At 46.2% G+C, this 21,596-nt stretch overlaps 1 protein-coding gene across 3 annotated transcripts in view; it reads left to right on the forward strand.

Moving 5' to 3' along the window:
- Nucleotides 1–21,596, forward strand: part of Clybl (citramalyl-CoA lyase) — a 220,075-nt gene that overhangs the window by 107,904 nt on the left and 90,575 nt on the right. For all 3 annotated transcript variants that reach the window (XM_075949781.1, XM_075949782.1, XM_075949783.1), the window contains exon 2: nt 20,490–20,676. In XM_075949781.1, coding sequence (XP_075805896.1) covers nt 20,490–20,676 — 187 coding nt within the window. The remainder of the gene's footprint in view (nt 1–20,489; nt 20,677–21,596) is intronic.

Raw genomic sequence — 21,596 nt, forward strand, 5'->3', positions numbered from 1 at the left:
CCTGTTTTGCTGGAGCACCCAGGGCCTGATACTTGAGTTCCTTAAGGAGATCTGGCCCTTAGCTCCCTCTGCATTGGAGGTCAAGGTGATGGCAGCTTTTGAAGTACTGGGAGGGCTCTGCGATGCATCCGCAGGGAAGGACCTGAGTGTAGAGTTTTTGTTTGTCTGTCTTTTGGTTTGTTTGAACAGAGGTTCACATGGCTACATATTCTTGCAGAGGCCAGAAGACATCCTTCCATGTCTTCAGCAGTCTTTAACTTGTGTCTTTGTGACGGTCCGTCTTTCTCTGGCCTGGAACTCACCAGTTACACCTGACCGGCCAATGAGCCTGGGAACCTTCAGATTCTGCCTTCCCAGCCTTGGGATTACAGCTTTTTGTTTGTTTGTTTGTTGAGCCAGGGTCTCACTATATAACCCTTGCTGTCCTGGAACTTACTCTATAGACCAGGCTGGCTTCAAACTCACAGAGGTCTCCTAGCCTCTGATTCCCACATGTTGGGATTGAAGGCATGTATCACCACCATCCCCCCCCCCACCTCCCCTCTGCCCGCCCTGCCTACAGTCTTGGGACTGGAAATCAGGTCCTCACATTTTTATCGCGGGGGTGTGGGGGGGTTTGGGGGGGTGTTCAACAGTAGAGGTCAGAAGACAGCCCCAGGTATCTGTATTTTCCTGGTGGACAGAGGCTCTTACTGTTCTGTGTTGTTTGCCTTAGGCTAGCTGGCCCATGGGGTTCTGGGAATTTTCCTGGTTCCACTTCCCACCTCGCTGTAGGAGCTCCCAGGGTCCACCTGTTTCCATCTCCCAACACTGGGGTCACAGGCACACATGACTATGGCTGGTTTTTATGTGGGTTCTGGGGATTTGAACTCAGGTCCTCATGCTTGTCCACTCTAACCCTCTGAGCCACCTCCTCAGCCCCTTCTATTGACGTTTGAGATCCTACAACCCCAATGATATATTATGCTGTGGGAATGAGCAGAGAGAAGGAAACCAGTAAGAAATTATAGTTCCTGGAAACGATTGGTCCGATATTGTCCCAGCAGAGGAAAAGCTGCCGAGGCTTGGTGGGAAGCAACCCTTCTTTGTAATTTGATCACTCAGAATTCTATCCATTTTACTGTGTTCACTTCCCCTTTAGCCGGTTTTCCTTGCTTTGCTTACCACCAGCATATATGTTCTGTGTGGTGTCTAACTTCTTCCGAGGGTGCCGTTTGTGCCCCAGTTCATTATGGACACTCGCTCAGCTACCAGTGGGCTAATATGGAAACGGTGGTCCTTTAGGACGCGTGAGCTTGAGGAGTGTGTGGCGTCCTTCCTCCCTAGCAGCTGGAACTGGAATTTAATTCTCAGTGACCAGGCCCCATCCCCATTAGGCTGTTGTCACAGGAAGGGAGGGAAACTGAACTTCCGCCTCGTATTCTGGTTCCGGGCTTCTGCCACGGCTTCCCCGTGACTATTCTGGACGACAACATAACCCCGAGTCCCTCACCAGATGTTGTCGCGGCTCCTGACGGGAAGAAGAGAATGATAATGGATGTTTTCAATGCACTCGGGTTTTTATTTTGTTCAGACTCAAAGGGGACAAGGCAAAGAGGTTAAAATCTTTTCTTGTTCCATCTGAGTGAGCATGAAGACCCACGATCCTTAATCTGTTAAAAGGAAAATAAGCTCGTGTGTTTGTGGGGTTTGGATTCATTTCTCTGCCCTGCTCCCATGCTCTGCATTTTTGTAGTCAAATGCAGCCTGGACCTTTGTGCGCCAGCCACCTCCTCCTCACCTCTCCCCTCCCCTCCCCTGTGATCACACAAAGAGCGGGGAGCCCACAAAAGACGGTTTCTGGGTTTTGTGTTTTAAAAGGATGAAATATGTGCTATACTTAGAAACACAAAACTGATCCCTTAGAACTTGCCCCCAAAAGAAATGTATCGACATCAGGATCGGAAGGATAAGGAAAGTGAGAGAAACTCTGAGTTTTAAAAATACAGAATGTGAGGGCAGTCCCCTGCCCCCCCTCCAACTCTGCCCCCCTTCCGCCAACCTCCCAGCTTAATGGGGAGGTGGAGTGGGGTGGGGGCTGCAAGCCTGTTGCTCACAGGGTAGTGACAAGGTTCTCGCATTGGGCTGGAGTTCTCAAGGCCTCCACGCTGACCCTTCTGCTCTGTTGCCGTGATTATGGCTGGAGCCTCTCTCTTTCTCTCTCACCTACATCCTCTTTCTCTGCAATGGGACTCCAGGGTGTACACATCTGACTGTGGCTAAACCTGGAGACAGGTATTCTAGTTCAGGTGGTTTACGATTTGTTTGTTGTGCGTGGTATTAGCGACTGAACCCAGGACCTTGCACTTGCTAGATGAAACAGTTGGTGGACCAAGCCGTTCCCCAGCCCTACACACCCACACCTAACTGTTCCCATACAGCCTGAGCCTAAGAATGGTTTTGTCCAGGTGGATGACTTAATGGGCCCATTACCTTTGAACCCCAATTAAACAAAATACTATCCCCTAAAGTGGATTCTCATTTTTTTCTTATAGAATATTACCAAAAATTGCACCAATTTTCCTTCTAAATGTGTATATAAAGGACATCTGTATCCTTCCTCTCTTACAGGCGATACTCCTCGGTAATCAGCACACTCTTCTCTCAGGCCCTAGAGAGCTAAAATAGCTCCTGTCTGGACTTAAAATAAAAAGTTTTCCAAGTTTTGTTCTAAATAATTGCTATAACTACAGTCACTGTTTGCTCTCTGTTCTTCGCCTGAACCTTTTTGAGAGAGACAGAGACAGACAGACAGACAGACAGACAGACACACACACACACAGAGAGAGAGAGAGAGAGAGAGAGAGAGAGAGAGAGAGAGAGAGAGAGAGAGAGAGAGAGAATGTGGCAGACACTGATGCACAGTGCACACCACGCGTGGTGGTCCATACATAACCTTGGGAGTCTATCCTCCCCGTTGTTGAGGCAGAGTCTTCAGGCCAGTCTGCAAACCCGAGTCTCTGCTGTCTCTACTGCTCATCCTAAGGCAGGAATGCTTGGATTACGGAAGTACTTTGCCACAGCTGTTTTGTTTTGTTTGCTTTTCACATGGGTTCCTTCAGGCCATCTAACTCAGGTTCCTCATCACCCCAGCCCAGGGCTTGTTTGTTTGAAGTTTCTCTGCCCGGTGCACGAAAATGTGCTGGTGTGTTGGTGTTCAGTGCGACACACTTCCATCCAGTAGGAATGTGCTCTGCACTGTGGCAGCTGCCGGGTAGAAAACTTACAGAATACAATTAGCAGTGTCTCCATGCGTACAACAGGCAACAATAACAGTACCAACTTCATAGGACTGTTGTAAAGATTGAGATGATGCAAGTAAAGGACTCACTAAATGCTGTGCGTGTGTGTGTGCGCGCGCGTGTGTGTGTGTTAGGCAGGAGGATAACCTGCAGGTGTGGGTTCTTTCCTGTAGGTCTCAGATTGAGCTACAGTTTTCAGGCTTGGTGGCAAACGTCTTTACGTGCAGAGCTATCTGAGCCCTCAATAAAGAGTTCTTTGAAAATGACAGATGATGGTATTTAATTTCAGAAGAATCTACTATCAATTTTATTCCTAAAGTTTAACCATCTTTATAGACAGTTCCCACTTACCAATTCCTCTACATGAACCCTGTGATGATAAGAGATCATTATTCCTTCTTCCAAGTGATTATGTCAGTATATAAATAAAAAGCCAGGGGCAGCGGCACACACCTGAAAAACTACTATTGAGAATTTAGATTTGTTTGCCTTAATGTAGTGCAGGTACTAGCCACTTAACACACTGCACCAGTGTAGTGTGTACTTAAATAAATAATAGTTAATATAAAATGTAATTTAATTGGCTATTCAACGTATTTGTTGTCTTAAAAGGGTCTTTTGAAACGAAGACTGTCATTTGGAATAGGATAATTCCTTAGGTTTCATTCATTGCCAAGATAGTTTGAAAAGCGTAAACAGATCTTATCAGGAGATAACTAGGGAAGGGGTTTGCTGGAAGAAAATGTGGGGGCCCTGGGCGGCACTGTTTTGCTAAACAACTAGTGTTTATACCTGGGAATTCCCCACGTGCAGGAAATAAACAGAGGTCTCAGAGGTGTGAACAACATTTGCAGAGAAAGGACTTGAGGTGCTAATTGAGATGAAAGTGATGGGCCCCACCTGGGTTCCTCACCCCGCGGCAGCCGCTCCCACACGAATTTGTTCTTCACCCACCCCACCCCCAAGGCGGAATTCACAGCCGCCGCCTCTGAGAAGTCCCCTCTGGGACCCTGAAGCTCCCTCCCCCACCCCGTAAGCCCTTAAGTCCCACCGTGGATCCTAGGCTCCGGGAAGGTTGTTTGACCCCGTGTTAACCGTTTGATGTTCAAGGTGTTTTCCTGGGTTCTCACAGTTGAGTCAATCAAATACCAAACAAAAAAAGTCAAATATTAAAATGAAAGTCAAGGCCCTTTTGAAATTCCTTTCTCTTTAGATGTAGATGAATATGCACAGATACCAATTTAGGGTTGATAAAAGCTCCCAGAGAAAGCCCCAGCACTTCAGGTCTGGAGAGGAGGGAGGGGTCCGGTGGCGATTACAAGTCCTATTGCCTGTGCGTTGGTTTTTCAGGTGTGGCGAGGTGCTTGGTCCTGCTAACCTTGTGTTCCAGACCCTCATACAGGGTCAAGGCTTTGTGTGTGTGTGTGTGGGGGGGGGTGCTGTCGTCTTGATAAGTTCTGTTATTTGTGTGTGTGAACTGGAGATGGGAACCAGGACCCCCTGACAGCCAAGCCGGGGCTGTGCCCTGAACTTCAGCACTGGCCCATGAACATGTCCAACTCATAAGCTGCATCTGAACCTCAACCACCCGCAGGCTGACTGGATTCCAGAACTTTGTTTTGGCCCATTCTTTCCCTTTCCCTAACCTTCTCTTAGTACAAGGTTCAAGGGTCTTTCTTCTTCTATAGGGCAGACTTTGAGGGGCTCCATGGGCAAGGAGCTCCCTGAGCTCAAAAAACCTAATCCCTTAGAGTTAAGAATGGAGTTCAAGTCCTTGGTTCTCCCTAACCAGAGCGAACATCACTGCTTAGATGTGGTCAGGCTCTAAGTCGAAGATGACAAGCTGCAGCCCAGCTAAGTCTGACTGTTTGAAAGGGTTTCTGTGTGTGTGGATGCTTTTTAAAGTGGGTTTGTGTGTGTGTGGCTTCTGTGGATTTATATGCATGTGGAATCCGTTGAGTACTGTACGCTGTGAGTTTCAGGCAATGAAAAATGAGCTTTATGGTAATTGAGAATGAAGTTAAGGAAGAAATTTTTATTGTTAATTAAGGGCTTAATTGCCTTTGGGACATTTTAAATAAATGTTGTGCAGTATTTAAGGCGCAGTGCTGTGTGAGTGAGATGCAGAAATTCTTTAATTAAACCGTCAAGGGTATTCCCTGATTGAAATATCCCCCTTTATCGTAGTAGCTAAACCTTCATGATTCATGGAAACAGCTCCGCCAGGGATGGAGTAAATGAATGGCTCCTCAGAAGAACAAATCAATCGTGTAGATTGACTAGTTATTCCTCGGATAGTTTCCTTGCACCTTTGTTGTGTTGATCAAAACATGTTTCGGTGTGTGTGTTTGTGTGTGCATTTTGTGTTCATTTGTCTTCAGTTGTGCAGGTTGTGGTTGTGACACGTTTCAGGGAGAATGTTAAAGGTTTCCATGCTGTTGAAAAGTGACATTTCTCTTGGGGGAATGCCTGATTTGTCCTCATAATTCACAAGAGGTGCTGTCATTCAGTCAGTCAACAAACCTTAATGCTGATAAACTTGTCAGTGTAAGGAAACTCTGCAGAGCCGCCATCCAGACTCAACAGATTCTGTACTGTATGTATGCACAGAACAAGAACAGCCAAAACCAAAAGCTTAGAGTAGACATTAGACGTTGACTTCGGAGTTGCTCAGTTTCAATCTGTGAAAGACTGAAGCTGCTGGCTCAGTGAATTGATGTGATGAGAGAGAGAGAGAGAGAGAGAGAGAGAGAGAGAGAGAGAGACTGGGCACCAAGCTGTCGGTCATGGCCTTGTGCGAGGCATTCTCTAAGCACTGTGATTATCCAGCCTTGAGTGCAGAATTTGCCACAAAGTCCAGAAAAGTGGGCTGGTTTGGTGGCTCAGTGGGAAAGGAGCCTGATGCCAAGCCTGTTAGATGTGAGTTCTAAACCTGGGATTTAACATGTCAGGAGGAGAAAACCAACTTCTAAACATTGTCCTTTGATCTACACACACACACACACACACACACACACACACAGAGAGAGAGAGAGAGAGAGAGAGAGAGAGAGAGAGAGAGAAAGGAGAGACAGAGAGACAGAGAGAGACACATACACAAAGAGACCACACAGAGACATATAAAGAATGAGGGAGAAACACAGAGAGACAGAGAGATACACACAGAGAGACTCAGTGAGAGACACAGAGAGACACACACACATGCAGAGACATAGAGGGAGACACAGAGAGACAGAGAGGCAGAGACACAGACACACACTAACATACACACAGAGAGACAGAGAGTAGGAGGCAGAGTCACACATATAGACACACAGAGAGACAGAGACAGATACACATACACAGATGTGCAGAGAGAGAGCCACACACACACACACACACACACACACACACAGAGAGAGAGAAATACACAGACATTGTTTGTTTGTTTGAGATGGGAACTTACTATGTCACCCTGGCTGATCTAGAACAGGATGTAAACCTTGAAGGCAATTTTATTTTTATGATTTTATTTATTATTTTAATTATGTATATGTGGAGGGTATGTGCATATGATACAGGTGCCCACAGAGATCAGAAGTGTGAGATCCCCCTGGAGCTGGGGTTACCTGATATGGGTGCTGGGAATTGAACTCAGATCTTCAGGATGTGCTCTTCCCTGGGCCATCTCTCTGCCTTCTGAGTGCTAGGATAAAAGATACACACCACATGCCTGACCCATGAATACAATTTAAATTTTTTTGAACTTTGAGGAAGATAGATTTGATTTTTTTGTTTGTTGTTTTTGAGACAGGGTTTCTCTGTGTAGTCCTGGCTGTCCTGGAACTCACTCTGTAGACCAGGCTGACCTTGAACTCAGAGACCCTCCTGCCTCCTCTGTGACTAAAGGCGTGTGCCACCGTCACCCTGCACAGAGAGACATTATTCTCAGAATTTATGGCATTTTTTGGTTCGTCTCTTTTGGACAGTGTGCTGAAGTATAGGAATGCACCGTCATGTCTACCTTAAAACCTGTGTTTTCTTGGGGGTGCTGCAAACAGAACCGGGGGCCTCAAGCATGATGCTGAGCAAACCCTGTATCAGAACATCAACATAAATTCTTACAATATAGGGTTACTTCTATTTTCAACACTTGAATACTCAGTAAATAAGGGGTGAAAAAGTTATCAGCAAATGGTATTTGAAAAAAAAAAGAGGGGACTGGAGAGATGGCTCGGTGGTCAAGAGCACTGGCTGCTCTTCCTGAGGACCTGAGTTCAATTCCCAGCACCCACATGGCAGCTCACAACTGTCTGTATCCCCAGTTTCTGACACCTTTACACCAATGCACATAAAATAAAGTTCTTAAAAAAAAGAGTCTGGCTGGGTGGTGGTGGTGCACTCCTTTAATCCCAGTACTCAAGAGGCAGAGGCAGGTGGATCTCCTGAGTTTGAAGCCAGCCTGGTCTATAGAGTGTATTCCAGGGTAGCCAGGGCTACACAGAGAAATCCTATCTCAAAAAAAAGCAAGACAAAGTAAATAAAAATAAAAAGCAGGAATACGGGGAAGAAAAGACAACATGGAGTCATGTTTGTATTGCATACCTTGCCTGCTGTCTAAGGAGCACGCTTGCCGGTATACTCCTAGAAGCTACGGCCTGAAGGATACCTGCACTCCCTGAAGAGGCCCCTGACAGGACAGAACTGAAATCTCATTCTAAGCTTTGGTCATTTCGGGAAGGCTACCATTCTGCCCACATGCCTATGGTGATCCCTGTAGACGCCATCTGATTCAGAAGCGTTCATTCCATTTTTCATAGTTGGTGAAGAAAGGAAGGAGGTAGGTGGATCCAAAGTTCAAGGTCATCATCTAAGAGACTCTGCCAAAAAATATCAAATCAAATCAAACAAACCAAACCCAGTTCTCCTGCTCAACTCTCCCCTGTACAAGCTGAGACGGGATAGGTTCTGCAAGCCCCACTGATTCATTGGTTTAGGTGTGGAGAGGTCTCTAGCCAGAAAATCCCCTCAGAGCCTCTGGTGTAAGACTTCTTTGCTGATGCCTGGATACTGTTTGGTCCTTTCCCCTCTGACCTGTGCGTTCTGCGTGCTGGCCTTGCCTTGGTTCACTGGTCCACACAGATTCTGTGAAAGGCTCGTTAGTAATCCGTGTCTGGAAGGTGCGCGTATATAGATTCTGCAACTTTCAAACTGAGATTTATTTATTTATTTAATCTGTAGACTATCCCTGGAGGTGTTGTCTGCTTGGGACAGATTGTAATCACAGGAATTAGAGCTGAATTTCCACATCCTGCTCTCCCGCTTGATCCGGCAGTGTTTAAGCAGCATGCGCGGCTGGATCGATGGCAGGAATTGAAGGGCCCCAGTCGGTCGCGGGACTGCTACTGGCTGCCTGTAGTGGGCACTTCCCTGAGGGGTTCTCCGAGAGCATCAGGGACAGAGGGTGGTACAGAGAGCCAGAGTGACAAAGGAAAGACGTGTGTGTGTGTGTGTGAGTGTGTGTGTGTGTGTGTGTGTGTGTGTGATACTGATAAGGCACCCGTCAGTGGACATGGTGGTAAAAGTCACTGTGGCCTGTTCCTGGGATTCCTCCCCAGTGCGTGCAACCGGTGTGTGTGTGTGTGGGGGGATGTAGACAATGAAGCAGTTCCTATAGTTGGGACCACTGTAGTAGCAAAGATGCACTTACCGCTGTCCATGCATGAGGTGATTTACCCTGCAAGTGTGGTCGGAGAGAGGCAGAGGGACCACCAGCTCTTCCCTCACCCACTGTCTCGTCCCCATTCCTGGGAGGGTGTCACTCCCCAGCCTGCCAGAGAATAAGGGCCATCTAAACTCAGCAACCAGTTGTCCTGATTCCAGAGGAAACCTGAGGGCTGCCTCATCGCAGACTAACTAGTAGGCTTAAGTCCATGGGACATGCTTAACGCGCAGCACAAAACCAGGAGGACCAGCAGCATCCCTAGCAATATGGTTTGTCATGTTCTCAGAGAAAGCATGGCAAGGAGATGAAAAATAGAAGCACAATCAGTCTGTTCTATCATTTTACGTTATTTGTGTATGGCTGAGCTTTCTTTTTCCTTTCAAGACAAGGCCCTTACTCCAGTCCTGCCTGGCCTGGAACTCACTGTGTAGACCAACCATGCTGATGTGGAACTCAGAGAGCCTCTGCTTCTGCCTGGATAGGGCTGGGATTAAAGAGGTCCAAAGGCTAAGCTTCTGTGGGGCGGGTGCCTTCACACTCGTTAGCAGCATTTGCACTGGCTTACATTGCTGGAAAATTTATTTGGAAAATGAGGGTGATCCTGTGTTTAAATTCTTCCATGTGCACTTGCCGCTGACCCTCACGTGTTTCCACATAGGAGTTTTCAGGCCGTGATTACAGTATCTGCTAATTGTACCTAAGGATGCTGCATTCATTGGTTCCCCTGTGAGGCACAGGGCTGTGTCCTGGCGAAGTGGAGTGCAGCCTTCAGGCTGTCCTCTGCTCCCAGAATGCCTTCTGCCAAGATCGTCCTTGTGTCTTTCTGGACCGTGTCTGCCTTGTTCAACAGCCCCAAAAGGTACTTGCTTAGCATTTTCTCTGACATTCTTTTTCCCAGTTTTGAAATATAGAAGAGGAAACTGTTGCAGCACAGCCACGGTTATTTCAACAGCTTGCCTCACATCTGTTGAGCTGCATCTGCATTAAAGCCAGAGAATTACGCCCGTTTTCCACCTCTGTCAATAGGGTGGCTCTCATTGGTTATGAACCAAATAAGAAATCTAAATGCTTAGGTTTATTTTTGGAAATCACCTGAATCTGTTTAGAAATCTATGCTAAGTTAAAAAAAAAAAAAGAAAAAAACAAAAAGTTTGTCACCCTCTTGCTTTTTGTAAGTAGGCATGGATACACCAGAAATTTGCTCTCTCTTTTTAATAAACTTGAATTTTGAGGACGTTTCTACTTTCACCTATCAAGCCTGTGTGGTATGCTCCCGTTGAGGAGACTCAGCTTGCATCGTTCATGTTTTCTTCCTGAGTACTGAAGTTGGGTGCAGACGGCTGTTTGATTTGGAAAACATCACATTTCTTTGTTTCATTCCTTCCTGACCAGTTTGTTTTATTTCGTAGTTGGGAGTTGTGGGTATTTTGTCTTTGATTCTTTTCTTCCCTCTTTTTCTTTACAGTTCACAATAGAAGATAAGAAGATATAGTTAGTGGGCTTTTTGTTTTGATTTTGATCCCCCCCCCTTTTTTTTCCCTTGCATATTTTTCCCTGTCTAGGGAGAGAATGTTGCTGACCAAATTTAAAACACTTGGGTGTTTCAGATCCCTGCAGGGCCATTTTAAGTATTTGGACCTGTAAAGGGCCCCAGTAATAACTACCTGAATTGCTTTTAATTACACAATATAGCTGCATCATTTTACTTGAGATTCCTTTTGATTGATGCTGCAAGGCAATTGTAACCGCGGATGATGGGATTAAGTGCCTCTTGAAGTGACTTTAGCTTCTTGTGGGAACAAAGGAAGAGAGGGAACACTCGGTTCCTTTTCGCCTGAGAAGCCTTTCTCTTCCTTGCCACATAAAGAAACACAATTAACAAACATTATCCCCGAGGTAAATTGAAATGCAGACAAGAAGGGCTCTCGACTGCAATTAGACATATATGATCCAAGGTATTCTGGTCATTCATTAGTGCTAATTGTTTGAGGAAGACGCTCAGAACAAATGATTAAAATGTCGGTGCCATAACGAGGATTAAGAGCCGCGTGACAAAAAAACGCAGGCTCTCAGCTGTCCTGACGACCCGCTTTGCGAAGCCGTTCTGTCTCAAGGGCTTGCTTGGTGTTGCTCTGTGGTGAGCTCTCAGGTTTGTTCCGGACCCGGTGGTGTTTAGAACAAACAGTGTCTATCTTTCTTTCTTAATTAGTGGGAACTACTGTGCAAATATTGGTATTTTATAATTGAATATTATCTCCACTCTCCTGGCCCCTTGGGCTGTCATTGAAGTCTGTTGGTTTTGCTAGGAATCTGCCTAAGCTATGGTAGGTTGTATGTCTTGGCTCTGTTTTTCTTTAAAATGTCAGATGTCAGGGAAGACACATATAAAAGGTTGCTCAATTGCATGTTTGTTTGACTGCTGGAGACAAGGACTTAGGTAGCCCATACTGCCCTATGGAGCTCAGACTGGCTTTGCGCTTCCTTGGTGGTGGGAGTACAGGCTTGTACAATAGTGCCCAACTCCTTGCTTGATTTGCAAATTGTGTCCATGCCCTAGTAGGGGATCCTTTGGCAGCTGAGACTTGTAGCTTCCAGAGATCTAATGGAAATACCTGGGAACGGTTGCCCATGATGGTTTTGGCATTCTGCAGGGTTCCTCATGGCTGAGGGATTGGGTTATAGATCCATTCGTGCCGGACTTAAAAGGAGCTGAACTCACCGGGACCTGGGGCCAGAGTGAGACTAATTTGGAGAGACAATTGGTCATTGAAACACCTCCATCTTGATGATCCAGTTGCTGGTTGAGATTATGAAGTCGGCAAGAGAGATGAAAGACACCAAAGAAACAGGAAAGAGGAGGCCTTGATGGAAAAACAGGAAGGGGAGACACTGAAATACTTGTGAACTTTATCAGGCAGGCAGGAGCTGGAAGCAGTGTGGTCCTAAGTAGGTATTCCATGCTTCTTCCTTTGTAGCTCACGGTCTCCTCTGTGCTCTGCTTCAGTTTCTACAATGCTGGGAGAGGGGACTGTGGTACCGTGAGAATGAGCAGCAAGGCCAGGGCATGTGGCTCAGCCGGAATGCTTGCCTCATAAGCAGAAAGGACTGTCACATAAACCTGGAATGATAGCCCGTGCCTATAATCTCAGCACTGAGGTGGTGGCACGGAGGACCAGGAGTTCAAGGTCATCCTCAGCTAAAGAGTTTGAGGCCACCCTGTGCTACAGGAGACTCTGTCTGAAAGGAAAAGAGAAAATCAGCAAAGGCTTCCCAACCTCCAGGGTCTAGCCTTGTCACCCACAGTACTTCTTAGGTAACTACCTCTTAGCCTTTCATTAGCCACTCCAAAGGAAGATAGGATCAGTATTAGACAAGATGCAGGATAACATTACAGACTCCATTATCACATTCTGAATGGACACACACACACACATGCACACACACACCCTTAACTGTTCTTAAAATTAGAGCAGGTTCCAGGAGACCTTGCCTTAGACAGAGATGGAGAGAGTGAGTTCCTGTAGTCTACTAAACACTGAAGACAAAACAAAGTCTCTTTATATTATAAAGATACCTCTTATTCACAACCATATGTTTCATTTTAATTTTCATCACACATAGCTCTGAATAATTATGAAGGAAGAAACAGCCTTAATCTTATTGTGTGTCCCACACAATCAAAGCCGTATCGCGTGATTTGAGATCTCAGCTTGTATTCGCGGCTTCTGTGTGTGTGTGGTGTGGGTCTGGCAACTAGACTCAGGCTCTATTCTTTCTAAAAAGTTGTTCAGAGAGAGAGGGGGAGGCAGAGGGAGAGAGAGGGAGGCAGAGGGAGTGAGTGCACAGTATTATACCCTCCCAAAAATCTACAGGCCAGAATTCTCTAGGGACTGTGGCCAGCGAAGAGATCAAAATTCAAAACTATGTAGCTTTTTGGCCTCTTTTTCATTGAGATTGACACTTGAAAGGAATTTTTGAGGAATCCAAAAGGAACCAGAGATTTCACTAACCAAGATCAGCTTCACGACAGTTATTGTAATTATTATTATTTTTTAAGTGGAAGAACCATTTTCTCAATATTGCAGGATCATTTTCCCCCCTTTCTGGAGTGAAAAAGAATTCTGCCTTCATTATTTCTCTCTATCAAAGAAACCAGTCACGGGGAGGCATTAATTTGACACATATAGCAGCCTTTGAACTCTGTAAAACTGATAGGATCAGTCTGGGCTGCCGTAGCTTAGTTGACGGAGTGTTTGCTCGGTACTCCTGAAGACCCGGGTTCCATCTCAAGCACTGTATATAAACAGGGCATGGCGGCACACAGCGTGGTCCAAGTGCTTGGAAGGCAGAGGCAGGAGGATTAGAAGTTTAAGGTCACCCTTGGCTGCCTACTGAGTTTGAGACCAACCTGAGTTGTCCTTTCTGGCTGGGAGTCCCTGCTGGTCAGAGGCTGCAGTCTGCCATGGCCTGGCAGCTCTCTCCCAGCCCAGTAACATGGAGGACTGGCTCCACCCCTGGGCAGAGGGCTTCCTCTTCTCTGCCTAGCCTTACCTGGAGGATGTCTCTAAGCCAGGATGCCCATCATATCTCTAGTGTGACCCTCTTTGCCCTCAGAGGCGCTACCAAGCTCCCCGATGTTGAGCCACTCTGGAAACGATCAATGCTTTAGCCTGGTCTCCATGGGATCCACTCAAGATCAGTGCAGTTGTGTGGGGCTTTCCCTGTTCCTCCTGCTTGCCGCTTTTTCCAATCCATGCTCTCACCTGGACACCTAGAGCTTGGTGGCCACACCTGACGGACTCCCTGGGAGACCATGAGGTACTCTGAAAGGTCCCCATGATGGTGCAGCCCATAGCCCTTCCTTAAGGAGGGCTGGCCTATGACAGGCTGTGTTTATTATCTTCGTGCTTGATACTGAATTTGAATAGCCCTGTGCGTGTGTTGGCAAGGGGCGTGGATGCATCAAGCAAGCCAAACAGATTTGGTACTGTTCTTTTTGAGATGTTACGTTGTCTAGGCAGGACTTCAGTTCCTGGGCTCCTGCCTCAGGCTCTTGTGTGTAGCTAGCTAGGACAGACAACAGGGTCTTGCCCCACGCTCGTCTCTACTGTTAATATTGTTGTTATTAGGCAATAAGTGAGATTGTACCCAGGACCTCACCCATGTTAGACCAACACTCTACTACTGAGCTATGTAGCCCCAGCCCTCCAGCTCTTTAATTTTCTTGTTTTTATGGTAAAATATACAGAGCATTAACAAACCATCCTATCCGTTTTTAGTCGTACGGTGGTTTAAGAGTATTTCAAATGTGCGGCTATGGCCGTTGTCCATCCTCCATCTCCTGAACTTTAGTTTTTCCTCAGAGACGCAACGCCCTTTAATGAACAGTTCACACCTTTCTTCCCCCTCCCCCGCCTTTCCGCTTTCTGGACTTTGGTTTGCTTTAGTGTGTGGTGTGTGTAGATGGTCTGTGTAGGTGTGGATGCATGTAAGTGTGTGGGGGGGTGTGTGTCTCTGTGTGTGTGTGTGTTGAGATGGCTTTAATACATAGCCCAGGCTGACCTTGACCTGGTGATCCTCCTGCCTAACCGTCTAAAATGCAGGGCTCAAAGGCCTGGGCTGCCCACCTCTGCCTGTGAATCTCACTTCTCTAGCGGCCTCCTAGATCAGGACCATGTCCTCCTTTTCTCTTCTAGCTTCCTCCGTGCCTATAAAGGGCACATTTAACTCTTGGCATAGTATTTCTCGCCTCTCTCCTTTTGTGTAAGCAGGGACTCCTTGTATCAGGGTCCCTCACAGGGACTAGCTTTGCCCCTTTGTGTCCTTGTCGTCCAAGGAAGTGGTGCTTCAGATGCCACGCCGTAGTTACTAAAGCCAGGTTTGAGAGCTCGTGCCTGTAATCTGAGGCCGGCCGGGATTACATAGTGAGACCACGCATCACGTAAAGTGTGCTGCTACTGGTTGTTGCGCCTTCTCTTCACCCTACTTCCCTAGGGGCTTCCCTGACAGACCAGAGTAGAGCAGCAGGGAAACACAGCCCTCCAGCTCCTGCTTGGCACATGCCTTGCCAGAGAGGCCTCCAGGCAGGGCCCGTGGGCCATGCATTAGAAGGGAACCCCATGTGGGTCTCCCACTGCCACCCTGTATGTCTGCTTTGGACACAAGACTTGCTTCATTTTGGCTCTAATGGAGCTTAGAGAGGTACTCTTTTGTTCCCGGGGAGGGGTTTATATTAGAAATATTTTCTCAGCTTTTCTGAACCAGTCACACGTTGATCTGCAGCTTATATACACATCTTGAGAAGGGCCTTGTCTGCCCGTAGGAGGACAGATAGCTGTCGTGTGGCTCTTCCATCCTTGGAACACTCCCCCTGGTCTGTGCACTGTTGCCATAGTAACCAAAACAGCTTTTCAAAGGAGGCATGGAATCTCTGGTGGGCACTTGAGAACTTAGCGGAGTGAGAACATAAGCGAGGCCTCAATTATAGATGCTGGCGTAGATACCTGGCTATTAATAGCTTAAGCCAAGCGGAAATTAATAGGTGAGCTTTGCTGTCACTTGGAGGGTAGGAAAGACGCACCGACTGATGGGCTCTTACCATCACTTAACACACAGATCCTTCAGTACCTTCGTCTATGGCCGGACAAGACGAGAACTCAGCTTTTTTTGTTTCTCTTCAGTGCTAGGAATGGGACTGGAGCCTTGAATACACTAGGCAAATGTTCTGCCCCCCGGGGTCCATGCCCTCCCTTGGTTTTTATGTGTAGTATGTGTGTGAATGCATGTGCGTGTGTGTTGCACAAACACGGAAGCTAGAAGACAACCTTGGATGCTGTTCTCAGGAATGCCGTCGGTCTCCTTGGAAACGGGTCCAGACTTGGAGCGCATCAAGTAGGCTACGCTGGATGGACAGTGATTCCCAGGAACTCTTTGGTCCCTGCTTCCCTAGCACTGGGGTAGCAAGGGTGCACCCCCATGCATGGCATTTTGACATGCGCTCTGGAGGCTGAACTCAGCTTCTTGTGACTGTGAGATACGCACTCTATAGGCTGAGCTGTCTCCCCATGCTCCCTCCACCCTATTTTTTTTAATTATTATTTTGAGACAGTGCTTTGTTATATGACTCTGATTTGCCTGAAACTTACTATGTAGCATAGGCCAGCACTGAGTGGCAATGTTCTTCCTTTTTCCTTCTAGGAGCTGGGATTATAGGCATGTGCCTTCCCTTCATCTGTGGCTCAATTTGTTAAACAGAAGCCCTTATATCTGGGCAGCTTCCACACAGTGGGAAGTGCTAGTCCTAGCCTGCAGGCACACCGAGAAGGGACCTCAGGAAAAGCCGGAAGCCCGTCTCACCCTGTACCGATGATGTCATCGTCTGTGCAGGAGACAGCCCGGAACTCCACTTACCTGTTTGTAACTCTGGGAACTCCAGGGTGAAGGCAGATGCTTGACTTTGCCTCCAAAGGAATTCCAGAATAAGCCAGTATGAAGTAGAGTTGGGAGTTCCTCCAAAGGAGATTTATTTGGACAGGTTTGTTGGTTTTTGTTTTTAATTTTTTAAAGACAGTGTTTTTCTATATAACAGCTCTGGCTATCCTAACTCTGTAGGCCAGGCTGGCTTTGAAATCAGAGATCCGCCTGCCTCTGCCTTCCGAGTGCTGGGATTGCCTCTTGTCATCACAACCCTTTCGTTTTGTTTTGTTTTTGGAGACAGAGCCTCACTTGTAGCTCTGGCTGGTCTGGAACTCTCCATGTAGACCGGGTTGCTTTGGGACTCACTGAAATCTACCTTTCTCCTGTGTGCTGGGATTAAATGTGTGCTTCATCACACTCAGCCCCTGAGTTGATGATTTTTGTTATGTTGTTATTAAGACAGGGTCTTTGTGTGGCCCATCCAGGTTGGCTGAGCGTGGACCATGGTTGGGCTACAGGTGTGCACGGACATCCCTGACTGAATCTGATAAGTCTGTAAAAGCTCCCATCCATAGTGGCTTTGTTGATTCTTAGGTTGAGAGCCCCTACCCCTGGGGCCTAGATACAGAACTAGGTAACTAGGTAAGGGGAGGGAGGGGAGCAGAGGGTGAGTCAGGCCTGGAGGGGCCTCCCTTTGATATGTCACCTCCAAAAAGGGTCGCTCAGTGGAGAGAACGCACCAGAAGGCTCCCACATTATTTTCAACTCATGCTTTGCATATTGCTTGAATACATTTACATGTTGACTGTGAAGAGGCCATAACTCCAAGCGTGGAAGATAAAGGAAGTTTGATCTTGTCACCTATTGCAGTTGTGGTCAACTCACGCTGAACACAGCTCAAACACAGGACAGATTTGGGAGTAGCCAGGGATGGGGGAGGAAGAAAGGGGAGACTTGCAGGAACCTCTGTCCTCTGTGGAACCAAGACTGCTGTGTTCTGAGGCCCCTAGAGACCGTAGAGTCCACAATAGAACCTGAAACTCAGATCTTTCTGCATTTTTTTATTTCAAACATGTCTGCCCGTTCCCCCTCCCCCTCCCTGTCCCCATTGTATTCCAGCCTTGAGCCTTCCTGGTCCAGTTTCACAGGCCATTCTAGTGGACAGCCCTCTCTGGACCTGCTGTAGCTTTGGGGACACCTCTCCACCCACAAGGCTTAGTGTACTGTAGCCTGGGGCCTTTCCATGCCGCAGCGACCTAGACCAGGTACCTGGTAAGGGCCACCATAGGGCTGAGTGCAGTGTCTTCAGGACCTAGACAAGGATGCAGCAGGAGGTCCCTTCTGTACTTGCTGTACGCAACCTGATGTTTGGTTTTCCTTTAGCCTCTGTCAGTCAGGACATTAGGATAAATAGAATTTCAAATCATTTGGCTTTATGTTTTCTACTACGTTTTACTGCTGTTCTGAACTCTTGGAATGCTTTTGTTAGTTTGTCCTCAGCCAGTTACAAAAGGAATGAGAAAAGAGTGTGGCGTCCTTTCTGACGAATGTTTACGATAAGGGAAACCCGCGGAGGCAGAAAGTAATAGCCCCGTTGCCTCTACAGTTCAGAGCCATCCCTAATCAGATTTCATGGAACTTCCTTCTAGGTATTTCTCATTGGATATTTTACTAAGTTAAGATACGATGCATTTATAATGTTTTTTATCTTCCATTTAAAAACACCAGCCCAGGGGGCCAGAGAGATGGCTCAGGGGGTAAAGGGTTTGCTGGGTGAGCCCTATGGCCTGAGTTTGATCTCCAGAACTACATAAAGGTAGAAGGAGAAAAACGCCTCCAGAAAGTTTTCCTTCTATGCCTGTGCCCACCCACACTCACACACACAGAGATAATAAATAAATAATAAATTATAATTAAGATGTTTCTTCATTTAACATTAGATATCTTGATAAATATTTTTTCATCTTTATTGAAGCAAAATTGATGATGCTGTAGATTGAAAGTGTACACCATAATGTTCTGATGTAGATAGGCATTATGCAATTACTCCTTAAATAATCGGCACATCCATTACCTCTCATAGCTAATGCATATTTGATGAGAACAATTAAAATCCACTCTCTTAATAAGTTGGAAATATATGATATATTGCTAGTATAGCCTTCAGGATTTATCCATCTTTTGGTCACAAGTTTGGACCCTGGACCAACAGCTTCTGACTTTCCTTGCCTTTCTTTGCCTCCTTCCCCCACAGTTGTGTTGAAAAGCACAGTGCTACCTTAAATCACAGAGCTACCTTAAATCGCAGAGCTACCTTAAATCGCTACCTTAACTCTGAGAATAAGAGGTGAACCTTGTTTATGTGTGGTGGGGCGTGGAGGTCAGGGCCTTCTTGGGTGCTCTCTGCTTTATTTTTTGAGAGGTGGTCTCTTACTGAACTTGAAGCTCACAGATTTGACTAGATTAGCTGGCTAGCAAGTTCTAGGGATGCTTCTGTCTTTGCCACTCAAGTGCTAGTATTATGGGGAGGCATCATAGCAGAGTCTTGCAGGTTTAAATATTTTGGAACTCTAGAACCCAGTTTGTTGTTTCTGTTTTGAGGTGTTTTTTTTGTTTTGTTTTGTTTTGTTTTGTTTTGTTTTGTGTGTGTGTGTGTGTGTGTGTGTGTGTGTGTCCTAGGCTGGATTCAAACTCAAGACCTCCCTGTCTTGGTTGCCATTTGCTTCCTCTTCTCTCCGCCTCTCCCCCACCCTTCCTTCTATCTCTAAGCCTGACTGGCCTCTTACGTAGCCATATGTGATCAGTTCAAGATGATATCACCTCCTAGGTGGTAGGATTGTAGGGGTAAACTACCATGTCTTATTCATGCATTGTTGGGAATCAGTCTAAGGTAAACACTGAACTGCATCTGTAACCCTGTTTCAGTCTCTTGAATATGGGGTTCTAGGCATGACCGCTGTGCTGAGCCCTGGAATTCTGGAATCCACTGAAGGCCTCAAGTGGGCTTCTCAGTCATGTCTTAGCTGTGTATAGGTTTGTAACGATCTGCACACTGCCTGATGGACTCAGGGTAGACCATAACAGGCCCATGTTCTCCTAATATTAGGGTCTGTGTTTTGATCCCTTGTTCTAGAACAAGGGCTTGCCAAGAAAAAACAAAACAACAGCAAAAACCTCAGAGCATGATAGTTGTACCTAATGCTACTGCCATCAGGAATTTTTCAGGACTGGCTTCTACTGGCTTGCTTTTTCTTCACACAGGGCCTTATTTTCCTGTTTCTTTGTATGGTTTCTTATTCTTAATATTAAAAACCGAGTATGTGAATCTAAACATACAGTAAGTATATGACTCAGATTCCCCAGGATTTGCCCTGAGTTTGAGGTCAGCCTGGGCACCACAGTGATGAGCCAAGGCTGTTTAACAAGACCCACCTCAAAAAGCCAAAAAATTAGGTGGGGGCGTTGGCATACACCTTTAATCCCTGCGCTCGCTTCGGAGGCAGAGGCTGGTGAATCTTTGTGAGTTCAAAGCCAGCCTGAGCTATGTAGTGAGTTTTAGGATAGCCAGAGCTACATAGTGGGACTTTGTCTTGAAAACAAACAAAAAAGCCAAAATAGGGAAGGAGAAATGGTGCATACAGCTCCTGCAGAGGCCTGAATTCAGTTCCTAGCATCAACTCTGGTGGCTCACAGCCTCTTTCAGCTTCAGGGGACCCCAGAGACCTCTTTTGGCCTCCTCAGGTACCCGTATTACTTATATGCATACATGTTACCCCCTTCTACCACAATATACACATAATTTTAAATTTTAAATATTTTTAAAAAGCCAAAATGAATAAATGGATAAGTGAAGAGTTCATTCACAAATTTATTTATTTTTTAAAACTTAGTTTTATTTTATGTGCATTGATGTCAGATCCCCTGGAACTGGTCTTACAGGCAGCTGTGCGCTGCTATGTAGGTGCTGGGAATTAAACCTGGGATCTCTGGAAGAGCGGCCAGTGCTCTTAGCCGCCGAGCCTTCTCTCCAGCACCCGTATAAAGTGCAGAATTCCATTTTGAACTAAGCCTAGAAACTTCTCTTTCAGGAAGGCATCCACCGTGGCCAGTATCTGCAGGCCTGGGTATAGCTCCTTGTCCAGTCACAAATATATCCCTCGAAGGGCAGTGCTGTATGTGCCTGGGAATGACGAGAAGAAAATTAAGAAGATTCCATCCCTGAAAGTAGACTGTGCGGTGCTGGACTGCGAGGATGGAGTGGCCGAAAACAAAAAGGTACTGGAGGGAGGGATGATGGGCTAGAATTTGGGGCTCTTGAACTAGCATCACTCGCTGTTGACAAAGTGTCAACCTCAGCCTTCCTTGATGGTTAGGGTATTTGGTTCTGGCTCTCTCTTACATGTCTTATCTGAAAGGAGGAACACATTCTTCAAAATATATCTTGAAACCTTGACATTTAGTATCTGTGACTGGTGTGCGTATAAATAGAGAGGTAATCTATTTTGCTCTGTGATATTGGTTGACCTATGTAAATTAGATGTTTCTAGAATCATGGTAAAAGATTCTCAAACCAACTGAATCAGATGAAGAAATTTATTTCTTCTTCCTTTTTAAAAAAGTTATTTTATTTATTAATTTATTTAGAGACAGAATCTCTCTGTACAGTCCTGGCTGTTCTGGAACTTGCTCTGTAAACCAAACTGCTCCCAAACTCAGAAATCTACCTGCCTTTGCCTCCTGAGGATCAAAGGTGTAACACCGCTTGGCTTAGGAATTTACTTACTTTCTTCCTTCCTTCCTTTCTTTCTTTTTTCCTTCCTTCCTTTTCTTTTTCTTTTTTTAAAAAGATTTGTTTATTTGTTTATATACACGTATCCCTGCCTGCCAGAAGAAGGCACCAGATCTCATTATAGATGGCTGTGAGTCACCATGTGGTTGGTGGAAATTGAACTCAGGACCTCAGAAAGAGCACCCAGTGCTCTTAACCTCTAAGCCATCTCTCCAGCCCTTTGTATTGAATTTTGGTCTTAGGTTGTCTGAGACAGATGGCCAAGAACACATAAGGTGGTTTTCCACCGACGAGTGATTATTTCTCCTACTTACTTCAGGAGATGCTTACAGAACTCAGCTGCTTGTGGCTTCTGGCCTACTAGTTTATAAACAGGTAGATGGGCTGTTTCTGATCTTCCCTCATT

The sequence above is a fragment of the Microtus pennsylvanicus genome, chromosome 15 (assembly GCF_037038515.1).
Source record: "Microtus pennsylvanicus isolate mMicPen1 chromosome 15, mMicPen1.hap1, whole genome shotgun sequence".
Lineage (NCBI taxonomy): Eukaryota > Metazoa > Chordata > Mammalia > Rodentia > Cricetidae > Microtus > Microtus pennsylvanicus.